The sequence below is a fragment of the Centropristis striata genome, chromosome 11 (assembly GCF_030273125.1).
Source record: "Centropristis striata isolate RG_2023a ecotype Rhode Island chromosome 11, C.striata_1.0, whole genome shotgun sequence".
Classification (NCBI taxonomy): Eukaryota; Metazoa; Chordata; class Actinopteri; order Perciformes; family Serranidae; genus Centropristis; species Centropristis striata.
Window position 1 is genome coordinate 13,989,557 of NC_081527.1, and position 18,942 is coordinate 14,008,498.

Below are 18,942 nucleotides of genomic sequence, written 5' to 3' on the forward strand. Positions count from 1 at the left end.
AGTTTTAAATGAGTATTTGCCACAAAGGATTAGCAAATAGTCACATTCTGTTTTGTTGACATTTTAGACACTACCCCAACTTTTACTACAACCAGGGTTGTAGTAAGAACACAGTAAGGGGGGATCTTTACATGTTATCAAGCTTTACCTTACCTGGGAGAACTGGCCTTTAACAGACAATGAGATGAGATCTGGAACACAGTTATATAAAGCTTTTAACAAGGTGTGTAAGGTTGCTGCAAATTATTAAAAGCTTTATTTATAACCATTCGCTCCAGATCTTGTCCCTACAGATCTATCCTTTAAAGACAACCTAGGACACCAGTTTGCAACACTAAGAATCATACATGTTCTCAAAAATTAGGGATGAAGCGATACCATTTTTTTCAAACCGATACGATACCGATACTTGGATCTGAGTACTTGCCGATACTGAGTACCGATGCTGATACTTCTACCACAAAAAAAATGCAATGAATTGGAAGACAGGTTTTATTTTCTTCTCTGCTTGTTACAACAAATGATGATGAATTAGATAAAAATAAAATATCAATAAATTAAAAATGACTATAAAACTAAAATTTCAAGTGAAAAATAAACATATTCTGTGAAATTATTGCAGAGTTTCCACATTTTAATCAAACAAAATATCACTTAACTATTTGGCACTGTCTCCACCTTTCAGATTGACAGAACATTAATGAACCTATTGCAGAGTGTCCACATTCGAATTAAACAAAATATCAAACTTCAGTCAGCATGCAATGGTGTGGTCTCTGAGGTCTCTCTAAGCTTTTTTTGGGAAAGTGAGAGGCAGGTTCTTTTTGATGAAAAGAATCATCTCTGCATGATCAGCTGTGAGCCTGTTTCTGCTTTCACTCACAATGTGTGACACTGAGCTGAACAGCCTTTCACTGTCAACACTAGTGCAAGGTGCTGAAAGGTATCTGGCCGCCGAGTTGGGAACCGCACTTTATTAACCATCCAGTATTGTAGTGGTTTGTCTTCTCGTGAAATTGCGGCCTCTCCAAGATATGTGTCTAACTGTACATTAGAACCTACTGCAGCTCTGCCCACTGATGCTGATGCAATTTCATCAAATATGCTGTCTAGACTACTAGTTGGTTGGTCACTGCGTGGTTTTCTTGAAGGTGGTTCATTCAGGTCATCATCCTCCTGCTTGTCCGCTTCTCCAGGCAACCTTAGCAGCTCAAGTTTCAGCATCTCTTTGGCATTTGCAGCAATGGTGGTGTTGGAGAAAAACAGATTTTTATACCTAAAACAGAGAAAGAAAAAATGTAGCTGACAATAGGCATGCTTGCCATTTGATCGCAGTCACACAGTTACACAGTCACACAGTTACACAGTCACACAGTCACACAGTTACACAGTCACACAGTCACACAGTCACACACAGTCACACAGTTACACAGTTACACAGTCACACACAGTCACACACAGTCACACAGTTACACAGTTACACAGTCACACACAGTCACACAGTTACAGTCACAGTCACACACAGTCACACACACCGGCACACACTCACCTGGGATCGAGTAGCGTTGCGATGCTGTAGAGTGGGTTTTCCTCCACATCAGCGAATCGCTTCCTGACAGCTGCAGCCAAGGTTCCCTTCATTGCTTTGATCCCATGGTCCTCATTAGTCTCCCTTGTTAGAAATCTGTGCAGCACAGTGACTGCTGGAATGACATCTGCGGCCATGGCATCTGAAGAGCTAACTTTTCGAGTTAACTCCTTGAACGGACCCAAAACAGATAGCACCTTCTCCAGCAGTATCCACTGGTGAGCCGTGAGAGTATCAGGGAGTCCATGTTCAGATACGAATATTCCCAGAGGCCGTTTCTGCTCAATCAATGACTGTATCATATAAAAGGTGCTATTCCAGCGGGTCTGTACGTCTTGCTGGAGCCGCTTCGCAGGCTGGTTGATCTCTAACTGAATGTCCTCGAGGCGGGAGTTGGCCAGAGCAGAATGTTTAAAATGCCCAACTATTTTGCGGCCGACTGCCACCGCATCAGCAACACTCCTCTGTGACAGAATGCCCTCGTGAACCACCAGCTGTAGGGTGTGAGCAGTACACGGTAGGCTGGGCAGCTCAGCATCACTCATGGCCTTTATCATATTTCGTGCGTTGTCTCGGAGCACTACGTGGACAGACGTCTTCGGTATGTCCCAGGTCTGGAGCATGCTATCGAAAGCACCTGCGATGGTTTGGCTGGTGTGCGAGCCCCGGAACGACTTTGCATGTAGTGTGACTTGGTGACGAACAAACTCCTCATCAATCCACTGCGCCGTTAAACTGAGCAGTGACATCGGGCACACACTGCTTGTCCAAATGTCCGTAGTGAAACTTAAGGCCGAAACTTCATTCACCAGGTTGCGCACGTGTTTTTTTTACCTCGTCAAAAACTTTTGGCACCATAACGTCCGTGATGTAGGGGCGGCTGGGAATCTCGTATCGCGGCTCCAGTGTGCTGAGAAGTTGGCGAAATCCCACGTTTTCCACAACCGACAGTGGCTGGTCATCCAGAGCAATAAAATGAGTCAAAGCCTCTGTTATTTTAACTGCCCGTGGATTTTCTCTTGACATTTTTTCTCGCTTTTCCAAAACCTGAGTTAAAGTTGGCTGCTGTGGTTTTGCATTAGCCTTAGCAAACTCGGTGTACTCAGGGTTATGATGTGTCCTCAAGTGTTTTATCAAATTGCTCGTATTGAACGACGTACTCTCCTTCCCTCCCCTGGACACCTTAGTAGTACATAGTTTGCACTCTGCCTTACTTCTGTCATCGTCGCATATTTTGAAGTGAGTCCACACCGCTGACATGCTGTTTAGCCTACTTTAGCCGGTCTCACTCGCCTAACCACCCTAATTAGCTCGACATCTCACCTAGCCGCCTGTCTAAAAAAATACAACAAAAATGACAAGCCACCCTCTGATCGCGTTCTTCATGCAAAGCAATTGCATGCAATAAATTGGTATCGGTTCATGGTATCGATTAATTTTAACGAGTACGAGTACGAGTATATTAGGACGGTATCGGCCCGATACCCGATACCAGTATCGGTATCGGTGCATCCCTATCAAAAATCATCATCTGCAATTGTAAAAAAAAAAATAGATGAAGATTCTTCCAGCGAGATATGAGTTACCTGATTTTGCACCTGCTGCTGCGGGCTGTAAATGGACCATAATTACACTGTACGTTTCTCGGAAAATGTTTTTATCTCAGGAAAAAAGCATTGTATTCTGATAGAAAAAGTCACTTTTGCTGTTTTTTTAAAATATCTATATACAAATACACATATGCAATAAACACAACAGGAACCTGGTAGAACATGCTGTCTGTCATTTATGTCCAACAGCCGTGTTCTAGATTGTGATGTGAACAAGTAAATGGGACAGCTTGTGTTTGTTCATTTCACATGATGGTTTTTTTTTTTTTGCCGTGAGACCTCAATAACATCTTTTATAATGAGCAAAGTGTATAGATGTTCATATCAGTGTCATTGAGCATCACTTCATTATAGTTGGACATTATGATCAAACCTACAGGCTCAGGGGGGGTTATGAAACAACAGATGAATTTATTCAGGCTATATGTGGGGGTGGAATTTTTCCTAAATCAAACAATACATTGTCTTATCAGAGCACCCACAGAAACATTGCAAGCAAGAGCATGGTAGATATAAAATGGATTCTCAGAAAATCAGCAGTGGTCACTTGGAAACAAATGCTGCTGACAATGGTTCTCTTGCGCTCTCTGCTAATTTAGGCCTGTAAGTTGTAATTACAACCATGAAAAACACTGAAAGAAGAGACCTCAGTCTTCTCCTCAGCTCCATCTCCGTACATGGACAATGGCACCCCTACGCATGCCTGCACCTGACCCCCTTTAACACAAAAACATTCACAACTGCACAATGGGCCACAGCTGTTTGCAGAAGATTACTGCAGTAAACATGTTACTGTGTGTATGATGCTGAATATGTGTCAGTCCATTAAGGCACTGTCTGTCTCCAGATGTATGAGCAACAGATATTACAGCCAGCTGCCTGCTCTCTGAATGGGTTGTTATCTATACATCAGTGTTTTGAATTGCATCGGCTCCATAGTTTTAATAAGCCAGCTGGTTTCAATTATATAAAAATTCTCCCCCAATGCATTGGTCATGGACAGGTATTGGACTCAGATGACCATTTGAGAAACAGCAGTGTTTGTTTCCTTTCCATGAAGTCAACAGACCAAAGTTGCTGCTTGGTCTTAGAGCATTGTGCACAATGTTGCAAATCAATTGCATTTTACATACTTTATACACATATACAGTGCTTAACAAATTTATTAGACCACTTTACTATTTTTACAGTTTTTTTTGTACAACAATAATTTTATTTTAGCATTAAAAATATAATTTTGGTTCTTACCGCTGTATTAATTATTACAGAAACATAAAAAAGGACAGCTGTGGTCCAAACCGGTGGACTAATACATTTATTAAGCACTGTATTTATATAAAAGATGGATAAGAAATTGTGTCTTAGCAAGGTGTTGGGTCACCACAACTTCAATGCTCCTTGGTGTTAATTCTATGAGTCCCTGAACTCTACTGGAGGAATGAAACTTTCTTTCCAAAGTCCTTTCCTTTTTGGTGTTTTTATGATCAATGCTGTCTTACACTTCGGTCCAAAATCTCCCATAAGTGTTCAATTGGGTTCAGATCTGGAGACTGCAATGGCCACAGCATATGCTGCCAATCATCTTCACACTTATCAAACCATTGGCTGACCCCTCTTGCCCTACGGATGAGGTCATTGTCATCCTGGATAAAACCACTTCCATCGGGATAGAAGTGTTTCATCATAGGATAAATGTGATCACTCAGCCCGGCCCAATTCAATGTGCAGAAAAAATTACCTTTAGTGGAGGTGCAGAGGTGAACAGTATATCAATATGCAATGTTTGCCTGGCTATGAATTTGCTAAATAGTAGGCAGCAATGTCTTATAAAATAATCATGTGTTAATGTTTTCTCAGGTCCACAGCAACATGTTGGACCCATAATATGTATTTCTTATCCTTTGACTGGAATGGAATGGATCTAACATGTTTTGTGTTTCTGGAGACAAATGAAAGCACGGTGGTTTTTAAGCCTGCATCGCTGCTGGAGGGCTGTAAAACCCACTTCCACTCCCCGTTAATTGGTTTGGAATAGCACTTAAACTCCACGCTACACACTAATGGAGTGAGAGTAGATCAGAATTATGCCATTTGCCCACTTGTTGAGAATATGGAATATGTATGCCTGTCATTATAACCACGTTTTGTTGGAGGATATATGGTCCCGGAACTATATGTGACAAACAATATTACTGTTATTTAAAGATGACTTAACAGCACTGATATAATCATATTATACAGCCATGGAAAAAAATATTAGACCACCCTTGTTTTCTCCTTGCTTTCTTGTGCATTTAATGCCTGGTATAACTAAAGGTACATTTGTTTGGACAAATATAATGATAATAAAAAAATAGCTCATAAGAGTTTAATTTAAGAGCTTTTTCCATTTTCTATGGTTTTCTTGACAATAACCAAAATCATTATAAAGAAAACCATTGAAAATGGCTAGATATCAGCTCTGAAATTAAACTCTGAGCTATTTTTGTTATCATATCACAAGATATTGAAGAAAACACTGGTCTAATATTTTTTTCATGACTGTAATAGCATAATAATGAGGGCATCCCTTCAAAGAGCAATTCACTTTTATTTGTGTGTGTGTGTGTGTGTGGGTATTATCTTTATCTTTGCAATGAGGGGTTATGCACTATAACCCTACTCTAGTATATCTCGTTAATGTTGATGAACTGTTCTGCTGCAGTCTGATCACATCCTTCATTAACATCCTTAGTCACCAGAGGAAGAGCTGCACTTTTCTTTACACATCACAGGGCTGTCCAATATGCGCTGTCAAGATCTATTTAGTGATTTCTTTCCCATAGATCTGAATGCAGATGTCACTTGAGTCATCGTCCCTATTGAAACACTAACCAGCCAAGCCGACTGAAACTCCTGTCATCGTGCCCTAACAACGAACCCTATTTCATCTGATGACACTTTGATCCTTTTCTCTTGCCTGCTCAGCATTCTCATACACGATGCCACAGTGTATGATTGGATATTAACTGCTGCATTGTACCATGCAGCACACTGTGATAACTGATGTTAGCCTGAATTAGAATGCAGTATTCTTAAAAAATGACTTTTAACAGGTGAGTTCAAAAACTGAAGTTATTCAAGTTAAAGTTTAATATCCCAACACATGCAAAAAAAACTAATATGAAAATAAAAAATAATGGTCAGAATCATCAATAAAGAAACCCTGAATGGACTGTATATATTTACAAAGAAAAACAAAAGTTTCCCAATGTGAATATTACAGATCTTTGGACTGTGCTCCAGTGATTGTAATGTTGCAAAGATGACATTTCGGTTCTCAGGTCTTTGTCTGAGGGCTGAATATAAAGAAATTCATATGGAGCCTGACTGTTCAACACTTTTCCTACTTTTCTACCTCCTGTGATCACCACCTCACTAAAAACCTTTGCTTGTGTTACTTTTCTTATTATTTCCACTTTGTGTCCAAATAGAAAGCCCAAGGAGAAAGGGCTGACTGATTGAAATTGCTGGGAGCCTGACACATTTACTTGAATAACGACTGTGTTATGAAGAACAGCATGTCTGAAGCGCTTTGAACCTTGAAGTGGATGTGGGCTACAGCAGCAGGTGATCACAGTGAGTTCCACTCCTGCCTGTTAAGAGCAGTACACCAAGGCTACAGCAGACACAGGTGCACCAAATTTAGACAGCAGAAGATTGGAAAATGTTGCCTGGTGTGATGAGTCTTGATTTCTGCTGTGATATTCAGATCACAATTTGCCGTATACAACATGAAGTCATGGATCTATTTTGCTTGGTATCCAGCTGATGGAGGTTCTCTCTTTTAGATCTGCACACTACATGGTTTGAATGCCACAGCCTACCTGAGCATTGTTGCTAACCATGTGAGTCCCTTTATGGCTACAGTGTGTCCATCTTCTAATGGATACTTCAGCAGACGAATGCACCATGTTGCAAAGCATTCATCTTTTCCCAGCTCGTTCCGGCAACATGATGAGTTAATCGCCTCTGCAGCCACAGTCTGAGATTTGGTGGAACAGGAGATATACGTCTCTGAAACGTGATTTACCTGATCAGTTCAAATGTCAGAAAGTAGATTCTAAAGTGTACTGTCTTTCCCTGAAATGTGTAAGTGATGACAGTGCAGTTCAGAGCTGCATACTCTAAGGATCTGTTTAACATTCAGAGGCAGACTGGTGAAGAGGCACAGCATCAAACGATTTCTGAAGTGTTCATCTTCACAGGCTCCATCATTAGAAATTGGAAACTTTCTATAGCACCAGACAGACTCTTCCTACAGCAGCTCACCCCCCTCGACTCAGAAAGAAGGACCTTGGTCACTGAATCCACATCAGAGTCTTGTTGGCTGTGGTTTCTCTGGAGGGACAACAGTCAGCACAGCACCTCATTAGTCTGCGCCACATTGCAGAATGGACATAAGGAGTCAGTGACAGCATGTCTGGGGTTCGGCACAAGAGAGTAGAAGATTCTGCATCAAAGATTTTTGAAGAATCAATCTCCTACGTTGTAATTCAAAGTGCTATGTTGGAGGAAGCGGGCATAGCTCATTAACTATTTAATATGCGCCCGATGTGAAGCACCAGGGAGGCAGCTCCATGCTGCGTATGAGAGTTTCTCTGTCAGTTACTTGGACACTTTTAAGGACTGCGAGAACAATGATTTCAGCAAAAGAGGTCAGATTAAGCTGTGGCAGACTGTCAAAGACCTTGATTTAAAAGAGTCTACTCTAATATGGGTACAGCTAGGAAACCAGTCAGTGACTCACAAACCACAGTCTTTGATCTGAGCACTCAAGAGTGGGGGGCTTTGAAGACAATTTAACATAGTGGCCACTATTTTTGGTACTGGTTCGCAGTTGGTTCAACTTGCGAACCGTTTCAGAACCTGCTTTTCCACAGGCTAGAGAGCCAAGTCATTACGTCACTGCATACGTCTGTGTATGTCTCTGCACTCTGAAAGCATAATAATAATAATGATAATAACTTTATTTATATAGCACCTTTTAAAAACAGCAGTTTACAAAGTGCTTCTACAGAGAGCAGTTAATCACAATAAGAATGACGCCATAAAGCCAAAAACTACGGAAGCCCCAAACAGCCATGTATTCATATATTTTTTTCCATCCGTTTTCTCGTGATAACGAGTTAATTTCATTTGTTTTCTCGAGATAACAAGATAGGCATATTTCGGGTGGGCCAGTACAAAAGTGGATGGACCATCTTTTCCCAGAAAAGGGACTCATTAAAATTTAGAACTATAAAAATGACAAATATAGACAAACTGGAAAAACAGTGACTATTTTACTTTGCAACATTATGCATTACAAAGAAATGTCAGCAAAGCACTGCCTATAACACAAGCTCTCCCAACAGAGCTCTATAAAGGCTGTACACAATACAACAGTAAAGATAAAACATGCGTATCGGCTCTATCGCACGGCACAGTAAATCATTTTATTGCACAAAGTGCCGACTCCAGATGAACCCAAACAGTAGATAAGGTGTTAAGGCACAGCATAACATAGGCCTGCATCAGACAGAATTCTCACATTAACAGTGATTGTTGTTTCAGTACCACGGACAGCTCATGCATAACAGAACATGCGCAGATCAAAGCATACGGTTAGTTAGTGTGGAAAACAGTAAGAACACTACACCGGCCTTTAATCTTTCTGTTGTTTCACGCCAGTGTTTACTGGTACTGTTTAAGGTTGAGCTGCCAGCCGTTGTGAGAAATAAAGCATGACGCGGTGCGAGCCGCAAATATAACGACCACCCGTGTCCGACTGGTCCCTCCTCCGCCCTCCATCATCATTAACAACACAACGCAGAGTTCCAGGGTGTGGAGGGGCTCATCCCACACAGGCCGGGTTACAAATACAATTATACATTTATTTCCTTTCTTACATACATATTTATATTTTTTTTGTAACAAAATATGTTTTTGTCAAACTTGGCTGGGTGGAACAGTGAGTGAGCAGTGAGTAGGCCCATTACTGACTACACGTCTGGACTACAGACCTCGAGAAAATGATCTTGTTATCTCGGGAAAAGAACTGTCGTTTTGTTTTCTCGAGATAACGAGATAATTATCTCGAGAAAACAAATGAAATTAACTCGTTATCACGAGAAAACGGAGGGAAAAAATATATGAATGCATGGCTGTTTAGGGCTTCCGTAAAAAACAATTCTTACATTAAAAGAAAAACAATAAAAGACAGAGCAGGAACAGTCACAATATATTCTCAGATACACAGAAAATAAAAGGTAAAAGGAGTAAATAAAAAAAAGATTAAAAAGTGAGAGACGGTCCTTTGGCCGTCTAAAAGCGAGGCAGTGGTCAAAGATTAAGCACCGGTTTCAAACCAGCCCTCGAACTGCCTTGGTGGTAAAAGGGGGGCCATGGTCTGTCATGTAAAAAAAACATCACATCTGCTGTGAATTGATTCATCTTACTATTAGAAGTTGATCCATTCAGTCTGATAGCATTTGGAAAGTCTAAAGGAGCAACATGATTTTAATTATTTTATCCAGTAGTTGACAGACTTAACTTGTATACAGTCATGGAAAAATTGCTCATAAGAGTTTAATTTAAGAGCTGATATCTAGCCGTTTTCCATGGTTTTCTTGATAATGATTTTGGTTATCAAAATAAATAAATATCAAATCCATGGAAAATGACTAGATATCAGCTCTTAAATTAAACTCTTATGAACTATTTTTGTTGTTATCATTATATTTGTCCAAACAAATGTACGTTTAGTTGTACCAGGCATTAAATGAACAAGAAATTGAAGAGGGTGGTCTAATATTTTTTCCATGACTGTATGTTCTATGGGTGTCACAGTGCAGAAGATCCATAGCAGATCTGAGTAATTTTATACATGGAAGTCAAACTTTTTTGGCTTCAACTGAGCAACTTTTATAGGAATGAAGGGGACCCTGCCTGAATCTAGCTCTCTTTAATATGCATGCCTTGTATCTCATTAAAGGAAATGTGTGTAATAACATGAAGATTTCTGTTTACAGTCTAATTACAGATGCTCCCTGTTCAACATAAGCCATGTCCCTGAGGAAGATGGTAATCAAAGTCATAGGCGTAATGTTTCAAATGTCATACAGATGGAAGGCGTAGAGAGGAAGAGACTGATAAAAGGCAGATGATTAAAAACACTTCGCTCAAACCTAAAAACACTTCATCTAATTTAGACTTGTCTCTATATTAAAAACACATGATTCACCTTTTCTTTTCTTAACAAAACTCCTGATGACTCTGTAGTGAGTCATCCGTATATACTGTATATTACTCTAAATATGAGATATCCAATTTTGAGGGGAACAAAGCTTCCTCAGATCTTTGGCCAGTATTACCTTGACTGAGTTGGCTCTTAATTTCCCTTGGGAATTAGAAAGTGTCATGTTATCCTTTCTGTCCATTCCAGTAAACCAGGAAAGTCCGGCCCACAAGGAATTAGTCTCCTTCAGATGGAGGCAGCAGGTGATATGAGACAGTATAACGAAAGGTTTACAAAGTTAGTATGAGCCGAACGTGAGTGTGGGGAAATAGCTGTTAGGTATTCTACATCCTCAGACTGGAATATATGCTGTTGGAGACATATCAGCGGTGATTGAACTGATATTTTGGGTTGTGTTTCTTCTATTGCACTTTATTCCATGGGATGTTATCCTGTATACAGTCATGGAAAAAATAACTAGACCACCCTTGTTTACTTCAATTTCTTTTTCATTTTATGCCTGGTTTAACTAAAGGTACATTTGTTTGGACAATATAATGATTTAATTTGAGAGCTGATATCTAGCCATTTTCTTGATAATGATATGGTTATTATCAAGAAAACCATTGAAAATGGTGAGTAAATGGGAAGTACATTTTACTTCTCATTAACTCATAAATGGGATGTAAAATGTACTTTTCTTACAGACATCTTAAAAGAAGAACATGACATCCTCTGTGCTCTATTGAACACATTTTTTTTGTAATGTGAATCAGTCACAAGCTCTTAAACAGCACTAATCATGCATTCAAATTCATCGCCACTATTCTTGATGGAAATGATTCTCCTGAGAGAGTCATGTTTTTGTTTTTCTGCTTGTGCTGCAACACAATGTGTATTACCACACATGTTCTTGTCTGAAACTTCATGGTAATATCAGTTATCTCATCCCTTGTGCTTAGATTAAATTATGTGTATGTGGCACATAGTGTTTCGTGCCTCTCTTTGTAACTGTTTGGTTTTAGTTATTGCTAGTCCTTTTAAATCTGTAGTTGTTCTACCCCTTTTTGTAGTAATTTTGCATTTCTTTATAGTCATTGTGAGTGTCTTTGTGTCTCTCTGCAGCTGTTTTGCATTGCTTTGGAGATGTATTTGGTCGCTTTGTAGTCTTTTTGTTTCTTTGTGGTAATTATTGGTCTCCTCCTATTTGGTATGCTTCTCTTTGAGTGACATTTGTAGGTGAGAGCCAGTGAGTCCCAGGACTGAGCCCTGTAGGCCAGTTCATTAATCCATCCATGCAACAAGTGTGTGAGCAGGGCTGCAGCTACTCTTCAGGATATGGAAGTAATTTCCTTGGTATTGGTCCAGAGAATTTTTGAATTTCAATGTGACAGTGTGGAAAAGTATAAAATTCACCGCATACGTTATGAACAATTTAATGAATAAACAAACCTGTCACCTTCTCCGTGACAAAGAGACAAAGGAGTTCCAAGCCTGTCAAAATAAAGACTGGGACATGCAGCTCTACATAATTAAGGCTGTGCAGCTTTCGACAGCATTTTCATCTTGATGTACTAACTAGAACAAGCACAAATTCTCTATAGCGGCAACCAAAGGGTGCGGAAATTTTGTTAAAGAGAGACACAGATGGGAATATTATATGCTAATAATCATTCAATTTGATTCTTTAAAGGCACAACAATTGCATTTTTGGTTGAACAGATACAGATAATGACGTTTCTGTACACCTCCACTCTCTTACTGGCTTGCCGCTTTTGTTAATATTGTGCAGTCAAGGTTCTTATTTCCCATTTGAGCTCCAAACACCTGTGGCCTCAAAGAGACGAAAAACTGACAGTACAGTCCCTGCATATAAAAAAAGCTGCTCTGTTGTTAGTTTAAACGTGTTTTCAAGTGGTATCATTCATGCTGTTTTCCAAACAGTTGGGATGTAATCATGTCTTTATGGTGTGCTTTACGTATCACATCCGAGTATGACTGACCCATTTCCATACCTACGTATATATCATTCACACTAAATTTCCTTGACTTGCACCTCATCCAAAATAAACGTTTTGAGCATGTATTTGCTTTAATCTAGTGCTCCATACTGTCTCGTATACGGACTTGTAGAGGTGACAAGTGGTTTTCATCAGTGAGGCTTTCCGTGAAATGACTTCCTGTACTTGAAGATAAATAGCCGAGCAGTCATAAGATTGGGCTGCTTGTACCTGTCAGATGTTTTATGTGAACTCTGAAATATAAATGACCATCCAGGTGTGAGTGGATGTACCATTTCTGGTCTGTCCATCATGTGGAGCCTGATGAAAGAACAGTCAAGTGACAAAGCCAGTTCCAGGATACAAACAATAAACTGTAGGCAACAATTGCACCGAACTGGAACAAATAATTTGAAAAAATCACACGTTTGATTGCTATCCACAGCTGGAAGGGACTGGCTGCCTTGACGTGCTGGCTTATATTTAGCCGTATCAGAGCCTGTCACACAGAGACCTACAAAATAAATGTGTTCTTCTTCTGATTGAAGAAGTAATTGCTAGCAGAGAGCACACAATGGACGAGCTGCGGTGCAGTGTGTGTGGTATTTGCATGTCAGCTGAAGATGGTAATCCATGTTCAGACTTTAAAGGTTGCCAAAGGGCAAAAATGTGCAGCAGCTTTTGTGCGGGCAAAATCATTTTCCTCGTCTTCACGGTTTCGTGGCTGTCGTGACTGCCGATGAGATTAAATTTCCACAGACGGCACTGAACTCTTTTGTCCTCCTGTTTTATTGAATGTCACATTACACACGTGTAATCACAGAACGATCCACAGTGATACAGCAAGGAAGACACACAACAAATGGGACCACAGTTTCATGCTAGATTCGACTGCTGTGTCCTGATTGAACTAGCAACAATAACACAAATAATTATCAAACACATCAGATCACATACGAATGAAAATGTGACAATGTTACAGTCCTTGTGATTGCCTGTGTGGGAGTTTGCAAAGTACAAAAATCACTTTACAGGTCGAACTATTCAAACTTCACACGTCATTTCCTTAATTGTGTGGAAATCTCAAAATAAGAACTCAGCCCACGGTGTGATTAAAAATTGTCTGAAGCATGGCAATAATGGAAATAACTTTGGAGGAATGAGAATGTCACACAGCACACATTTTAAGAAATGGCACCAAAGAAAATATGGCACACAAAGTTGATTGATAAAGGAGCATTTCCTTTAGTATACAAAGAAAAAGATTAACATTTTGTAAAATGCACTTTCTTGAGTTCTTGAGAAGATCCATACCTCTATCCTGTTTGTACGCTAAATATGAAGCTTAGACTGCACACAGATAACATCTCTCCATTTAAAATATCCTGAACACTGGTGCTGCCATCCGCCACATTAGCGGTGAGAGCATGCGCAACAGTGATTGGGCGATTGCCCTGCAGTATCAAAGCTCCTCAAGCTGCATTCTACCGACAATTCCAGCTGGAAGCACTGATGGCGGCTGCAGAAGCATTTGGGTCCGTTCATTTCAATACAAAATGAGAAAACTTCTCACTTGATTTATTACCTCAGAATTTTTTTTGGGACAAACTATGGTCTCAATCGCTGGTAAAATATCTTCTTCAAGACAATATATATATATATATATATATATATAACGTTAACTTTTTACGTAACATTTTTTTTTTTTTTTTTTTTTAAAGGTTGTTTTTCTGGTTTTGTCTCATAACTTTGACCCCTTCACTGTATTTTCACAATGAGTTTATTTGAACGTTTTGTTCATGAAAAATGTCTTGTTCAGCGTTGGGTTGTACTAACAGACACTCCAAGGAGTCGCTGTTCATTTTTAGGAAAGTAACATACACTTTGTTTTTGTTTTTTACTATCCAAAATTAACATCCCAGTTAATGCTACAATTAATGCTAACATGAATTAGCAGCGACTTCCCTCATTCAGGTTGAGGTGTAGAGAGGCGTGTAGTCAGTGTCGTCTGATCCCTCTCGCTCCTCCACAGCCAAATATGGTCTGCTCCCAGTTTCCGAAAACAAGATGGTGACATAGGTAAAGAAAGATGGCAACGAGTGTAACACTGAATTTGATGTCTCAAACGAGCAGTTCACAAATCAACAGGTGACGTCACGATCACTACGTCCATTATTTATACAGTCTTTGGCCCATTCACTCACCCTACCAATCACAGCTGTCAATAAAGACATTGCATCCCCTTTTATAGCATCAAATAACTAATTAAAACAAAAATGATAAGCAATATTGACGCTCTAATAAAAATAACTACCTACGATGACAGAATCTTTGGGGAAAAGTGTATAAATCTCAACTGGCGCAACAATATGCAAACAAGGGCGGAAACCAAGTACCTGTAGCTTGATAACAACATTAGATTTAAGCATGTCAAAGGATTATTTTAGCACTCTGTCTGTCACTGTGTTAGCAAGCTAAGGTACCTGCAAACATAATTCTGCATAGCTTTCTGATTCATCCACATTACACTACAACATGTGACATCTTGTCAAAATGATTTAACTTAACTTTCAGAAATATGGTTAGCCTGAAACATTCATTTGGATATTTGACTTATTGACAACATGGACTGCACATGTAATGTTCAACATATCAGGATCTCACAGTTTTTCCATTGTCACTGCTCATGTCTCACATCTTATGGCCTCTATTCACTTTTTACTTCCTAAAGTGTTTTGGTTCAGCAGTTTATAATAACATAGTTATGTGTTCTTTAACCTGGTGGTAGTGCATCTCATCAAAAAGCTGTTTATTTTTGGCATTTTCTTTTGGTTGTTTCCCGCTACTGGACCTACAGATGGAACCTATTCAGCCCAATAAGAATTGCTTAACTGGTGCAAATGCCAAAAAAAGTTTACTTGCTCCCGGGGTTTACCTCCTTGCTATGTGGCCCAGTCAATATGCACACTGGTGTTTCTCCCACTGGCCATGCCATATAGTTTTCTTGGTCGCCCCCTGGTGGCTGTCTGTTTTCCCCTGTTTCCAGTCTTTGTGCTCAGCTAAGCTAACCTGCAGCTGACTGAAGCTTCATATTTAACCTATAAACACGAGGGTGGCATCAATCTTTTCATCTATCAGCAAGGAAGTGAATAATTTTCTTTACCAAAATGTCAAACTCTTCCTTTAACAGAGTGAATCACATATTGATGTCTTTGTGTATCATCACCAGGCTGGGTGGTGCTTCCTCCACCCTCCTCCCTCTCAGAGCCAGGGTGAGGACACTTTGCACGGAGTGGGACACTCTCAGCAGGAGCTCCTTCAGTCCAGCTCTGTACTCTTTTCGGATCAGGCAGTAGAGCACCGGGTTGAGACAGCTGTTAGCGTGAGCTAAGCACACAGTCAGCGGGAAGGCGTAGGCCTGGGCGTTGTAGAAGGCTTTACTGAAGGGAACCAAGTCAAATTTGATCAGCACCCCCCACAGGGTGAGAGCCTGGTTGGGCAGCCAGCAGATGAAGAAGGACAGAACTACAATGGTGACTGAGCGGGTGACTTTGGAGCGTCGACGGTGGCGCCCTTTTTCAGACTCTGACCTTTCTGTGACATTCCCACTGACGATGCTGCCAACGATGCGCCGGCTCAGGATGAACCTCAGGAGGAGGAGGTAGCACACAGAGATGATAATCAAGGGAACTACAAATCCCAGAAGCACTTTCTGTGTTTGATAGAGTCCAAGCAGGACCTGAGGATCCCAGTGGCCTGAGTCAGAGTCCGAGAAGCGGACTAAGCACAGTTCGTCATCTGTAGACACCTGTAAACACAACAAACTGTTGTAAACTGTTGCACACTCAAAAACAGAAGGAAAATGCTTTAATCAAATCAGTCTGAATTAGGGCTGGGCGATATGGACCAAAAGTCAAATCCCGATATATTTAGGCTGAATATCGATATACGATATATATCCCGATATTTTATCACAAAGTGAGAGCAAATGTTCAGTCAAAGCCAAATATAACATGTCACAAGTAGTTTTATTGAAACTGTTTATTTAAGTATTTAACATAAATACTGTATAACACAACAGGAGTACCTTTTTAAAAAAAAATCAAAGCTCCATAAAGTGCACATTTAAATTAAAAAATATCTTAAATAGAAGTAGGTTATGAAATAAAATAGGCCAATCTTTTTCTGAAATAAATATGTTTATATGAGAAAAGAGTAACGAACATTACAAAAGAACTAAATATGACAAACCCTAGTAGGGGCAGCATTTATATATAAAGATATAAGAAAAAAAATTGAATATATCGTTTTAATTCGATATGGTCTAAATCCATATCACATTTAAAAATATATAGATATATTTTTTATAATGTTATATCGCCCAGCCCTAGTCTGAATTCAACAAACCTGGACTGTGGTGGAGTAGAAAGCATGAGGCAGCGTAGCCACTAGTGACACCACCCAGATGGTTAAACTGGCCCATTTGGCACGAGAAGTGGCGATCGTAGGGCTGCTCATCTTCAGAGAGGTAACCAGGGAGTGGTAGCGCGTCACGCTCATGGCTGTGAGAAAGAAGACGCTGGCGTACATGTTCAGGGTGGTGACCGAGCTCACGATCTTGCACATGAGGTGGCCAAAGGGCCAGCGGAAGTCTAGCACTGTGTCCACGGCCCAGAAGGGCAAGGTGAGGACAAACTGGAGGTCTGTCAGCGTCAGACTCATCACAAAGCAGTCGATGGAAGAGTGGTGGTGGCCCCGGCGGCGGGAGTGAAGCAGGAAGAGAGCCAGGAGGTTACCCACAAGCCCCAGCACACACACCACCAGGTAGACCAGGGCAATGACAACTCGGACCTGTCAAACACACAATAATGTTTGTTTTCTTATCTGGAACCAAAATGGTAGTGGTGTCACAATTATCCAAATCCATTATTTAATTTCTTATTGCGAGGTCATTACAATTTTCAATTTAAACACTTTTTTAAGTTATGCCACTGTGAAACTTTCAATCTTGATTAATTCAGATTTTCATTTCCTCTTTGAAAAGATAGGCTGCATGGTATCAGATAAGACTGTCTGCCATTTTGATCGATTCTTCATATAGAATAGCCTACAAATTGTGGCACCTCTGCTAATACGTGCAGACAGGGAACTTGAAGTAAAAATGTAACATCCATTCTCCGAGCAGGGAATGTCTCTGAAACATAAAACTACTTTCTTTCAGCATTTGTTTATATGTTTGAGGTGATTCATGCAGTGATGACAACAACAGTTCTCCAAATCAAAAGTACATGTTTTTCCTGCAGTTCTGTGAACCATTCTACATTGTTTTGGAGTAAGTTGCTCTGAGATATCAGCCATAAAGATGTCTGCATTTCGGCCAACCCAGTTACTGAAGATAATATACAGTCCTTGTTTTGAACAGTTTCATGTATTGTATTGTAAGTTCCTGCATGAAACTGCTAACAACAAGGTCTATCATGAGTAACCTATAGTCATGATTTCTGGAAAGACAAATTGTTTAAGTTTTCCAAATTGATTGGTGCTTTGATCACCACTAGCACAAGTGTCATCTAGTTTCATTATATTAGAGAGAAGGCAGACATTTCTAGGTCAATATCTCCAAAACCCAGCAACTCACACCACTATCTAGATTGATAAATTGCGCCACAGGTAAGAGAAAAATATGCATTTTCTATTTCTTTAACTTAACCTACTGCCAGGTTTGCGCTGTCTGCGTGCAGGTCCACAGAGGACTCCTTGGAGAGGATGTGGAGCCAGCAGTTCAGTGACAGATTCAAAGCTGCGAGATTAGAGGCTCCTCCTGTGGGGCTCACAAGTTTGGAGAATTCGCGTTCATCCTCTTCTCCTCCGCACACGTTCAGAGCTGCCAGGGGTCCGGACGCGCTGCTGTTACTCTGCATGGTTCTGCAGCAGAATAAAATGTTCCTATTTTAACACAAGTTACAGCAGGTTTCCTCTCCTGTTTCCGGCTAACTTCCAGAGAGTAGGTACGCAGGTGTGAACGCATAAATCCCCATCGTCCTCGTGCTGCATTTAGTCTTGTTCAAAGCCTCAGAGTTGCCTGATTTATCCGAGTGATATCTAAACTTGCGCGCATTTTACAAGCTGGAAAAAAAGTTTATATTTGAGCTGATTAAAGCTGATTAAATCCGTGTAGGTACTCAGGAGCGTTCAAGTCTGCGGTGATGCTGCCGCTTCTCCTGTCAGTGCAGCTGACAGCATCCTGAGGCTTTTATACTCGCTGAGGCTCTCCTCCACCACTTGGTTGCGCACTGCCTGAGCGCGCACATGGACGCTTCATTATCCAGCATTGCTACACTATTATGATTATTACAGTAGATTCGGCGCAGGACTTCATTAACTACCTCTGGGTTAAAACCACAACCCAGAGTAAGCCACTTCTCTGCTGTTTCCATTAAAAGATACAATCGTTTCTCTTACTTCTTCTGATGATTCCTGGGTAAA

The 18,942-nt window shown here is 40.4% G+C and overlaps 2 protein-coding genes across 2 annotated transcripts; both read right to left on the reverse strand.

Annotated features, from left to right (window-relative positions):
* Positions 1-478: 478 nt before the first annotated feature.
* Positions 479-2,238, reverse strand: LOC131980827 (zinc finger BED domain-containing protein 4-like). Its single transcript, XM_059345132.1, has 2 exons — positions 1,550-2,238; positions 479-1,276 (listed from the first exon to the last, which is right to left on the reverse strand). Exons 1-2 carry the CDS (start codon positions 2,209-2,211, stop codon positions 880-882), a joined length of 1,059 nt encoding a protein of 352 aa, XP_059201115.1. The 5' UTR covers positions 2,212-2,238; the 3' UTR covers positions 479-879.
* A 12,859-nt stretch (positions 2,239-15,097) lies between these two features.
* LOC131980537 (relaxin-3 receptor 1-like) lies at positions 15,098-18,698 on the reverse strand. Its single transcript, XM_059344791.1, has 3 exons — positions 18,171-18,698; positions 16,864-17,307; positions 15,098-16,264 (listed from the first exon to the last, which is right to left on the reverse strand). The coding sequence occupies exons 1-3, from the start codon at positions 18,375-18,377 to the stop codon at positions 15,653-15,655; spliced, it is 1,263 nt and encodes a 420-aa protein (XP_059200774.1). The 5' UTR covers positions 18,378-18,698; the 3' UTR covers positions 15,098-15,652.
* Positions 18,699-18,942: the final 244 nt, after the last annotated feature.

Excerpts from the sequence above, each read along its gene's own strand:
- LOC131980827 (XM_059345132.1), bottom strand. The coding sequence starts at position 2,211 with ATGCTCCAGACCTGGGACATACCGAAGACGTCTGTCCACGTAGTGCTC. Across the intron at positions 1,277-1,549 it reads GCAACGCTACTCGATCCCAG|GTATAAAAATCTGTTTTTCT; the intron begins GTGAGTGTGTGC and ends TCTCTGTTTTAG.
- LOC131980537 (XM_059344791.1), bottom strand. The coding sequence starts at position 18,377 with ATGCAGAGTAACAGCAGCGCGTCCGGACCCCTGGCAGCTCTGAACGTG. Across the intron at positions 17,308-18,170 it reads CAGACAGCGCAAACCTGGCA|GTCCGAGTTGTCATTGCCCT; the intron begins GTAGGTTAAGTT and ends TGTGTTTGACAG. Across the intron at positions 16,265-16,863 it reads TCTACTCCACCACAGTCCAG|GTGTCTACAGATGACGAACT; the intron begins GTTTGTTGAATT and ends TTGTGTTTACAG.